Source organism: Acipenser ruthenus, chromosome 26 (assembly GCF_902713425.1).
Source record: "Acipenser ruthenus chromosome 26, fAciRut3.2 maternal haplotype, whole genome shotgun sequence".
Lineage (NCBI taxonomy): Eukaryota > Metazoa > Chordata > Actinopteri > Acipenseriformes > Acipenseridae > Acipenser > Acipenser ruthenus.
This window is the reverse complement of record NC_081214.1, coordinates 14,024,634-14,036,633: the sequence shown is the minus strand read 5'-3', so window position 1 is coordinate 14,036,633 and position 12,000 is coordinate 14,024,634. Positions and strand designations below refer to the sequence as shown.

Here is a 12,000-nt window from a genome sequence, read left to right as displayed (position 1 = left end):
GCAAAAAAACATTCACACAGTACAGTATTCAAAAATGTATATGATTGAAAGTATCACCTTGAAGTCTTTTTTAGTTACACTATGCATTTACCATGCTTTATAATATGCATTACTAATGCATCATTCATGTTCATCCCAAACATGCTTCATTGAATTGAGATCCGGATATTTTGGAAGACGACTCATGTGTCATTTGCTCACAATTATATGAATAAAATAATCAGACTGCGCTCCTACCTCCCTGCAGACGGCTGCAATCTGTCCCTCGTCCATGCAGGTCTCTGTCACCACATCTGTGAGCGAGCCTCCAGCCAGGTACTCCATCACCACCCACAGCTCGTCTCCCACCAGGTAGCTGCAGACAGGAGCAGGGGATAGCAGGAGAACCAAACCAGAGACACCTGCAGGCTATCTCCAACAGCAGAAACTAGCCTGAGCCCCGGACTGGGGTGGATCCGTTGAAAAATAGAGCTTGCTGTCACAGTGAGCAATATTCCCATTCCCAACTGTCTATTAACTACTACAGAATGTGGTATGTGCCCATGCCCAGGTCCTGTATCTGTAGTAGCTCATTCAGTGAGTGCAAAAAGAGCTTACTTGATAGTTGCAAGTAGAAAATGGAAAAATAATCAGTGAGTGACAGAAGACATAAGCACCAAGGGACACAGTATGTTATTCTTATTTTCAATATCCCCCATACAGAACCATTGTGTTTTCAACATTCCCCATACAGAACCATTGTGTTTTCAACATTCGCCACACAGAACCATTGTGTTTTCTGTTTATCCTACTTCTGTTCCATAGCAGTTTGAGCCTGTAACGATGGGCAGGCTGGTTTAATGTTAATCCACAGTTCATTCTATAACATACATGCCACACAATCAGGTACTTCTATTATTTATCCCGCTAGTTAACCCACGTTACTCCGGTTACACCCGAGGCATGTCTACACAACTCTCCACACTCCTCACAGCTGAGAGATATTCCACAGAGTGCACCCAGTAGGTGGTGCAAATGAATTATTTACGTTACTTAAAGGTACAATAACCAATTAGTAAAGGATCATTACAAACCATCCATGTTTTACTTTGCGTTTGGGGGTGAGGGTTTAATCAGATTGAAGTGCACACAGGCTGACAAGCATGGATTTCTCTGAACCCCAGTGAGTGTGGCATTCAATACAACTTATATAAAATGTTCTAAATCTTAAATTAACTAAGTTAACAAAAATGCTCTTTGTGTACTACATACTCTAATGTAAATGTATGATGGAAACTGTTCTTCTCTTGGAAAAGGCCAAACCACACAAAATGAATAACAGGTAAATAACATGATTACATTACATTAGAAAGGGTTGGTTAGATCATATTGGTGTTGTTTGAATTCTGAAAACAGGAGCAGCAAACCACACCAGACTGAATCAGCCAGTGCCGTGATGAAGGACTCACCTGTCCAGATAGTTGACAATATTGGGGTTTTTATTTTCCCTCATCACCAGAATTTCATTAATTATCAACTCCTTCTTGGGCTGCTGCTGCAGGTTCATCTGTTTGATTGCCACCTGAAACGAACAAATAAACAGGGGGGTCAGTCTTGGTAGAGCCCCAAAATGTCCCATTGGGTTGCTAGAAAATAGAAAATATATTTGGGGTTCCATTGCTCCTGTGGGATGGATTTCTCATAAAAATTATATTTTCCATGTATCTGAAGATGATGAACTATTCAAGGATAGCATAATATTCAGCATCTTAGTGCAACTGGCAATAAATATTTGTTGGAAGGTATTGTATTTAACAGGTCGTTCCAAATGCTTCCAATATATGAAAAGTTGAATCTTTCTGCTATTCACTTGTATTGGGATTCCAAATCTGGACATCCTGGGTTAAAAGTTTGATAGAACTAATGTCACAAAGACTCCCATTCACAGCACGTGACTCCCAGCAAGTGACTTCATTCAAGTCAGAGCAGCACATAACTGACTCTTTATTATAATGTAGTACCTTAAAACCTGGAAAGAACGTGTCATCTAACAGCAATAACTACAGGAGGCCTCTCATGTTCTTTGGAGACAACCTTCTCCTTCGCTAGTGTAAAAAGTATTCCATCCACGCTCAAAAGTGCTCTGTCCTTGTGCACGTCCTCTTAAATAACATTGTAAAATTGACAGTGTCTTTACTAGACTACATTAAAGGACATCAACCGTGACACGCTGTGCCTCGCAGGGAAAGAGAGATGTGCAGATTGGAAGTGCATTGTGGGTGTATCAGGGGTCTTAAACAGTTGCTCTTTGGTGTTGAGTGACCCAGATTCATTCAAAGAGAACACTGCTAGTGCTAGATGTGTATCGCCTCTGGTGATGAGTTAGAACTGAAGGGGAGGACTGCTGCTCATGGGATTAGACAGTCGTTGCTTTACAAAACAGATCTCATATGATCCTCTGCTTATTGGTATGCCATTTTGAGAGGGACTATACGGAGATAAAGAGACCCATCACGTGGCAATATTGTGCAAAAGAGACTGCAATAGCTACGCACTTATCTTAGCAGTTAATTAGTTGTCTGTGAAATGGGTGGAAGGAAAGATTTATCAGAGGGTTAAGGGCCATAATGACTAAGTGAGAGCTTTGTCTAAGAACACCCCACAAGACAACTACAGAATACAGCCTGCATGCAGACAGAGGCAGCTGATAGCATAATGAACAAGTTGCATTAGCCAGTGGACAGCACAACAAACGCAGGGTGTGGATTCATCTAGTATTAAACGCTGCAGGAAAATTCACACTTTGAATGGGTTGTCATAGTGACTTTTAAGATGACGTTAAAGGTCAGGGTTAGGTGTGGATCTACATGCTTCTGGAAGCGTGGATGTTCCTGGAGATTTGGAGTAAATAGCTTTGAGAGGTAGCACTTTACATTACTTTACATTACTGTGTATTTACATAGTAGTTACTTAGTAAAGGCATGTGTTTATTATTATGCATAGTCACAATGTACTTCATGTGTAAAGAAAAGTGCACGATATATGCAAGTGCATAATTACACAAGTATCAGAAAAGGGTTAGGGTTAGGGTTAGGGTTAGGGTTAGGTTTAGAGTTAAGGTTAGGGTTAAGGATAGGGTTATATTGTGTAAAAAAGATTTACACGTTAAGTACATTGTAACTATGCATAATAACATTGTAATTATGTGCAAGCACACATGCATTTACTAAGTAAATACTATGTAAATAAACAGTAATTAGAGACACTTAATGTAAAGAGTTACCCTTTGATAATCGAGCCATAATGGAATACTAACTATTTTATTCCTTCAGAATGGGCTCCTGGGTGTCTGAAGTCACAGGCGCCTCGTGTTATTGAACAGGTTCTATCAGTTTGAATGGTTTTCGGAGCACAGCTTACCTCTTGCCCGGTCGCAATGTCAATTGCTGTGTACACTGTTCCTGATGCCCTGCAAAGGGAGGAAGGAAAAACATGTTCAACAATTACTGCAGGATAAAGATGTTAAGAATGAGAGTTACAAACATTCTTTTCAAACCCTTAGGCACTGGAACAGTCCAGTAGCACCAGTGTGTGTCTTTGCTTCGGCAATCTCTACCTGATATACTGGAACCTGGCATCGCTAATGTAACTGCCTCAAAAGCTTATCTATTTGGCTCTTTCTAGTTCCACTCATCCAGAACTCAAACACTCAATTACAATGTCAGATCATAGACTTTCATTGTCAACTATTTATTGCTCTACAATCATAGTCGGCATTGGCATCGTGGTGTACTGCTTGCCTTTGCTTTAATGTACTGTTACTGAACATTTACTGTGCTTTCCTGACCATTGTGTAAAGGGTTTCATTACCATTTAAGGGGTTTAAAGACAGGACAGCAGTGCAGAATACAGAAATGTTCAAATAGCATTTTATTCACTTGTTAGTTTACAGTGTAAAATGTCTTATACAGCTATGGCCACAAGTTTTGCATCATCCTATAGCATGATCTAATTTTGCTTTATATTCGAATGAAACCTGTGAATAATGTTATGTTAACACACCACTTGTAGTTTTCCATATACTTAACAAAAAACGGACATATATTTAATGAAAAATCCAACCTTAAACACTTGGATAAAGGCATCTGCCAAATAAATAAATAAATAAATAAATAAATAAATAAATAATAATAAAATGCTGTACTACTATTACAGCTTCCGGTAGACTTTTGTGATATAAGTTCGTACTGTAGTTTCTTTGATTACATGATGTTAAATAAAAGATCTATATTATGTTCATATAGTTTTTTTTTTTTTTAGTTTTTTTTTAATTATGTCTCTATCCTAAAATTCTAGGTGATGCAAAACTTTTGGCCAGAGCTGTAGCTCTTAGTTGCTGCTGCAGCTATACAAGCTATAAAATACAAATTCCACTATAGAAAGTGAAAAACTAAAATACTGTTGAGTCTGTTGACTTCTAAAAAAGAGAAAGCTAAAAGTAGTGAACAGTGGTTACATCGAAATGGTTTTGGAAAGCGTTGGGGAGCTTGAAATTGTCTCTGATCTTTTTGTGAGATTAAATATGTGTGGAAGTGAGTGCTCTGCACAAGGCTGCTTCTGATCCCCCCAAGCTGTCAGTCACAGTGTCCAGGCGTGCAAGGCTGATAAAGAGCAGTGACAGCAGCTCCTCCTCGAGAGTCTGCCGTCACAAGGCTCAATATCTGAACGTGTGCAGCTGAGGCTGGAACTGGACCATGTTGTATGTTGTCGCATCCTCTCTTAGCATGGCTTCAAGGAGCATTGACCACAGTACCATACAGCCTGAGTTTAACCTCTTACTAGCACAAGGGCACCTTTTCTTCTGTTGAAAATGTTTTGGTTCTTTTATACTTCGATTTGAAAGAGGCAGATATTTTGAAGACAACACAATGGATGTGAAATGCTGCTAATGCTGCTACCCGATCACTTCCTGTGTTCATAGTTCAAACTCACTCCAATGATCTCACTGCAATCAGGCCTTGTGACCTAGAGCAAAGGCACAAGGATGCAGTGGCTTTTAGTGTTGATTTCAAATATTTGCTTATTAAAAAAAATGAAGGACAAAAGGTTTCTCCACACAACAAAAGAGGGGCAGCAGTAATGGTAATAAATCTAATAAAATGTAAGAGAAGTGCTTTAAAGCATGGGTTAGCACTTCTTTCAATGAGTGCTAACAAAGGCTTAACTATCCATTTGTTTTGGGATGCATATCCCTGGCAGTCATTATGCAGTAAAGGTTATCATTAGTGTATACTGTAAGTATTTGACACTTTAGAGTTTTACATATGTTAAGAGAAACGGTTATCCAGATTTAACAAAACTTCTTTAGTTATTGAGAGAATCTGGGGCTGTACAGAGCTCCCTGTTATTGTTACTTAAGTGTAAATAGATAGGCTGCAATGAGGCAGTTATGCTGTAAATCCAACTGCAGGTGAAAAGAACGATCACTAGAGGGCAGTGTTACCTTACTGTATAGTAAATCCCAGCACAGCCAACACATTGACAGTAAATAATGTCTAGACAATTGAGAGAATATTTATTTTTTGCTCATTATGAAGAGGCAACAACTCCCAAAGGGCTCCAATCTGGCTCAAAGTAAAGGAAAATCAATAACACAAATTGTCATCTTGTGCTATTCAGAATGTCATTTTAGAAATGTCAGCATATTAAGCATGGCCTTTTCTGTATTTGTAAACTTCCAGACGCTGCGCCCCACAGCTTGATTATAATGGCTTCATTTCAAGACTTCAAAACAAACACTGTGTCCCCTCACATTTGCATAACATCAGAATCACCCTTATTGTTTAGCTGTTTATATTTTTGTTTTCTAGACTAGAACTTCACTTTTGCCCCACACAACTCTCTAGCTTTCCTTGTGACAGGTACAGCAAACCCTTAAAGGCCCCTCCATATACAGGCCGCCTCACAAGTAAGGCCACTTTTTTACAGTACAGATTTGTTGCTATTGACGGCCTTGTAAAGTCACACAATCTGCAGTTCTAAGCGTAAAGCCTCTGTTAAATGACCTCTTTCATAAAACCAAAAAATCAACCAGTTATAATAATAATAATAATTTATTTCTTAGCAGACGCCCTTATCCAGGGCGACTTACAAGATATCACATTATTTTTACATACAATTACCCATTTATACAGTTGGGTTTTTACTGGAGTAATCTAGGTAAAGTACCTTGCTCAAGTGTACAGCATCAGTGTCCCCACCGGGGATTGAACCCATGACCCTCCGGTCAAGAGTCCAGAGCCCTAACCACTACTCCACACTGCTGCCCAGTTATGGTAACCAGTTCAAAATAAACTGAACTAAGAACTACGAAAAGTAATTTGTTACAAGAAATTAGTAAGGCCACCTCTATTAGAGTCTCACTCTGCTCGTCCCTTGACTGGCCTTAGCGAGGTTTGATCTGTAGCAGATCCAGATTGTTTCCTAACGAAACATTAAAATGGAAAATAGGGCCATAAGTGTAGAAATATTTCAAATGTAGATACTGTACTGTGTGCTGTCAGAAGACAGATTCACAGGAGTGCCAGGCAACAGAGATATTTCTTCCCTGAGTGGTCATGTGACCCTCGCTGCAGTGATCGTTTTCACTGCAGGATTATTCCATTATGCATAAATGTGCAAGACAGTACAAATATACGTATTAAGCATTAGGAAAGTGAAAAGGTACTATATCCACAATAATATTGACTGGGAATGGATTAAAACATGATAGAAATGACTACGGTAGTTGGATAAGACTGAAAATGCAATTAGAAAAAATAAATCTAAGTCCATAATTCATTACGAATAATGAGTGCCACTCTCCCCAGAACCACCCATTCTAACACTTCATTCCTTCAGTACATTACGTAACTACCCCCCTACCCCCTCACTACACTTTTCACTATTTTTCTTAACTTTCAGTGTTGGTCCACACTAAACTGTGAATTCAAAAAGCAGCCCTGAGCAGCTGTATAGTCATCATTACCATTAACAGTCTAATGCTGTTTTTAATTATTATTATTATTTGTTTATTTAGCAGACGCCTTTATCCAAGGCGACTTACAGAGACTAGGGTGTGTGAACTATGCATCAGCTGCAGAGTCACTTACAATTACGTCTCACCCGAAAGACATAGCACAAGGAGGTTAAGTGACTTGCTCAGGGTCACACAACGAGTCAGTGGCTGAGGTGGGATTTGAACCGGGGATCTCTTGGTTACAATGCTTCATAACACATTAATAATTCCTTTATCAACAAACTGTTACACAAAAATGCAGGAAGGATGTTCTTGTTCAATGCTCTTCCACTAAAGCAAGACAATCACTTTCTGGTTAGTATTTGTTCTGCTAAATGAACTCTGATCTAGTTTGCTCTCTCTCTCTCTCTCTCTCTCTCTCTCTCTCTCTCTCTCTCTCTCTCTCTCTCTCTCTCTCTCTCTGTGCTACGTGTTCGGTTTCATTTTCCATCAGGCCACGGTGGTAGCCAGGTCTTTTCCCTGTCACACATGCAGCAACGGGAGGTGGAATTGTATCCATTATTTAAGAGACGCAGGCTGGGAGACATTGGACACTAGGGCTCGTTTGTTCAGAGTCACCTCCCCGGGACTGTGCTTTTCAAAAGGAAGAGAAGCTCTCCTTTCTGTAGATCAAACAAGCGAAAACCTGATCCCTGTTTGCATTGTTCCGTTTTCTGCTCCCTAAAGCAAACAAGCAGTCCGAGGTGGTTCAGATGTCATAAACCTCCCCTCCTCGCTACAACAGGTTACTCCAGTCATTGTTATGAGCACTTATGCTCAGTGAAAAGAATTCAAACCCAGATCACACAGTGCAGGAATGCCATTTAGCAAAGATATGGATCTGCAAATCTCTCAGCTTGTCACGAGCGACAATGGCTTTTAAAAGCCACAACAGATGAGTGCACAATATACATTGTAGGAAAGGCGTGTGGTGAGAATGACTTCTTCAGAAAAGCAAGAGGAGGTCTGGTCAGTGGCAAATAGTTTAAGTAGGGATTGGACACAACATTGCAAGCCCCTGCCAAAACACTGTCAATCAATAGGCTCTCAGGCCATCATGGGCACAATTTTCACATGATAATTATACAAGGTTTTTAAATATTATTATTTGTTTATTTAGCAGACGCCTTTATCCAAGGCGACTTACAGAGACTAGGGTCTGTGAACTATGCATCAGCTGCAGAGTCACTTACAATTACGTCTCACCCGAAAGACGGAGCACAAGGAGGTTAAGTGACTTGCTCAGGGTCACACAATGAGTCAGTGGCTGAGGTGGGATTTGAACCGGGGACCTCCTTGTTACAAGCCCTTTTCTTTAACCACTGGACCACACAGCCTCCTTTATGCATCCCTCCAAATAGTTTTGGAGGGATGCATATGCATTCCTTCCACAGTAATTACTTCTAATTGCTTCAGGGATGTTGTATTGAGATAGAATCTGCAGTGGAATGAGAGCTCCAGAATGTCCCTAGAAAGGTTTTAAGACTGCTTGAGCAGTTTTGGACAAGGAAGCAACTGCCAACTGAACCCCTTCAATCAGCCCTCTACAAAGCCTGTCAGAGCTGAAGTCTTTCCCATTGAGACAAAAGTCTGATTCGCACAGGACTGAAAATCACCACATAAACAGGTGGCCTCTGTGAAATTTCATCCCTTGTGAATCGAATCGTCCATTTCTTTTCATCACAGATCATTTTCTCAGAGGTCCTCTGATTGTTTTACAGGACTTCAGGACCTCCTGTAAAATTTCAAACTCAGACGTCCTGTGCCTTTTTAGTCCCGTGTGAATCAACCACGTCAGTGTTATGTCAGAATTGATTTCAGCATTTCTGGGGTAATCATCTCAAAGCAATACTAGCCTCTACAACAGTGATACTCAATTCTGTCACTTGAGATCCATTCCAGTCCAAGTCCAGTCCAAGCAGGTCCTAGAGTCTCTCAGCAGCTTCAATTAAATACTTTAGAACTTGCTTGGAATAAAATCCAGGACTGGACTAGATACTCGCGGGACAGAATTGAGTACCACTGCTCACCAATAAACCACAATAGAATATTAAAATTGGTACGATCTGTCCTGAGAATTATACAGTTCAGGAAAATGCTCCGATGGCACATTTCAAAACTGGGGACTGGCGAATACACAAAACACAATGGATGCTTTAAACAAAGAATCTGAAGATATGTATGGAAACGCCTACCACTCAAGGGAAGAAATGGTTATTTGACATGTATTGACACCACGGTACAGGCCATTCCTGTGGAATGACACCCAATTATTACCACATTTGATTCCAATAGAAGCAATGTTAAAGTCAGGATGCCTAGACTAGTGTCAAGTGCAATACAGCACAAAAAGAGCTATAGACAAGCACCCCCTGATTATTTTCCATGAAGAGGCATTTTGTCAACTATCAACAATCTGCACTAAAGTATGATTCTCGTTATCTGATTATTTTGCAAATCTAAATCCCACTGCCATTTGCAATCATTAAAAGAGGCACCTTCCTGACGTTTTTGCACAATGCTAAATCGAAATTTGCATGATGCACTGGTAGCAGAGCCTTGAGATAGCAGTGCTGAGACGTGCTTACAGGTCTGTTTGATGCACAAGTAGCACAGCCCTGAGATAGCAGTGTTGAGACGTCCTTACAGGTCTGTTTGATGCACAGGTAGCACAGCCCTGAGATAGCAGTGTTGAGACATCTGTACAGGTCTGTTTGATGCACAGGTAGCACAGCCCTGAGATAGCAGTGTTCAGACGTTCTTACAGGTCTGTTTGATGCACAAGTAGCACAGCCCTAAGATAGAAGTGTTGAGACATCTGTACAGGTCTGTTTGATGCACAGGTAGCACAGCCCTGAGAGAGCAGTGTTGAGACGTCTGTACAGGTCTTTTTTGGATATTTCAATTAAAACTTACCCTTGTCCAATTTTCTCAAAACGTGTATATTTCTTTTTGGGGTCGCCAACGCTCACTATGCTTCCTGAAAGAAATAGGGTTAGGGTTAGGGTTAGGGTTAGGATTAGGGTTATATCATGCAGAAAATGTACACATTAAGTATAATATAACTATGTATAATAACACTGTAAGTATGTGTAAGTACACATGTATTTACTAAGTGACTACTCTGTAGTTTTATTCCCCATACAGTTACATTATTCCACAAATGATATAAGGCTGAATAACTGATGAGCAACAGAAAAATCACTGTAGCATTGAACATGAAAATGTTATTCAATGGTAGTACTCCACCCAGTCTTTTCTATACAGTAGAAATCAGTTTTCATTATTGCATCTCTAACATCAGTTAGACAAACAGTTCAATGAATTGTCTTTCTAGTTACTGTGTTACCAGACACTGAAATAAACAACCATTCTAGACGCTACGAGTGAGCTAAACCTCTGAATGAATGTGTAACATACTTAGTCGTTCCAGTATCTCCTCGTCTGTCATTTTGGACTTCTTCCTCTGTCTGTCGGTGTGTCTGTACAAAGTGCTGGTCGTGCTTGTGGTGTTGTCAGGGATTGAGGACACTGGTGAGGTGCTGGCCTCCTTCACTGGCGCTGTGGGAGCCACGGGCTCAATGACAGAGCGGGTGTAGATCTGAGAGAGAGAGAGAGAGAGAGAGAGAGAGAGAGAGAGAGAGAGAGAGAGAGGAGCACGGTCCTGAGACTCCTTCCAAACCACATGTGTTGGAAATGAGAGTAAAATGTATTGGAGAGATGAAGCATGTGCAGAAATGCATGGAAGGAAATCTGGTAAACACTTAACCATTGTAACCTTGCACTTGAATGCAGTAACAGCTAAAGGGTTACATTTTATTGATTATTAGTAAGATAATAAAAATTCCAATATTCAGATATTACGGTAGTTGTTTCAAGAAAAGGATCTGTTTAGTACATCGCACGCAAAAATTCTACGACGCAAGGAGGCTACGAATTTGCAGTATTTCCGAACACATAAGTCATATTAGTACATAGAGTTCACAGTGTCTCAGAGCCGGTATCGCATCTATCACAAAGTAAATTGCTGCCTCACTTTATTAGGACTTGCACCTAATTTTGGGCTGGTCCACCGTTTGACTGATCACAGCGTGGCATAGACTCTACAAGGTGTTGGAAGGTGTCCTGATGGATGTTAATCCATTCAGTCATTAATATTTTAATCAAATTGTAAAGGGAGGTAGTCAGACGATTGTTATGACAAATTATTTTTTGTGACCCCACAAAAATTACCTTAAAATGTATTTTTAAAAACATTGACTTGTGCAATAATGCAACCATAATACACTGAACATAGCTGATTCATTTCTATAAAGTGTTTACAAGTATGCACGTGTACAAATATAAATGTGAAGAGTGAACAGGCTGGAGGTACGAAGAACTTCTTGTAACACATTTATACAGTAGGTTGCTTGATTACTTAAAACGATTTTAGAAGCCAAATTATTGGACTTTATTGAACATTTTAACCATTCTAGATGCTATTAATTTTAGTTGCTGTAGAAAGTGAATTTAATTCTGATCTGGGCTTAAAGTAAGGTTTCAACACACACACACACACGCGCGCGCACACACACACACACACACACACACACACACACGCACACACACACACACACACACACACACACACACATACACACACTCTGATGCTTTTAATAACTTTTGCTAAAGAATGTCCTAATCAAGTGCACTTTGTATACAGACAGTGTACTTTGTATACATTTTTCAGCTTATCCTATTAAAAAGTGATCACAAGTCGCTTTGATGTACATCCGGTATGAGGACCAGTCCACTATATCATACATTTCTGCACAATTTATTATTTCTGGAGTTTATCCAGTATAAAGAGCAACACTGTACATAGTAGTTACTTAGATGTGTATGTACACATAATTGCAATGTTATTATGCATAGTTACAATGTATTTAATGTATAAATCCTTTTGCATGTTAAATGTAAGT

General features: G+C 39.8%; 1 protein-coding gene across 5 annotated transcripts in view; it reads right to left on the bottom strand.

Moving 5' to 3' along the window:
* LOC117963281 (serine/threonine-protein kinase PAK 3-like) overlaps positions 1–12,000 on the bottom strand; it is a 66,331-nt gene that overhangs the window by 7,098 nt on the left and 47,233 nt on the right. For all 5 annotated transcript variants that reach the window (XM_059001035.1, XM_059001036.1, XM_059001037.1 and 2 more), the window contains 5 exons: positions 10,457–10,637; positions 9,953–10,016; positions 3,400–3,448; positions 1,449–1,561; positions 238–355 (listed from right to left, as the gene is read on the bottom strand). In XM_059001035.1, coding sequence (XP_058857018.1) covers positions 238–355; positions 1,449–1,561; positions 3,400–3,448; positions 9,953–10,016; positions 10,457–10,637 — 525 coding nt within the window. The remainder of the gene's footprint in view (positions 1–237; positions 356–1,448; positions 1,562–3,399; positions 3,449–9,952; positions 10,017–10,456; positions 10,638–12,000) is intronic.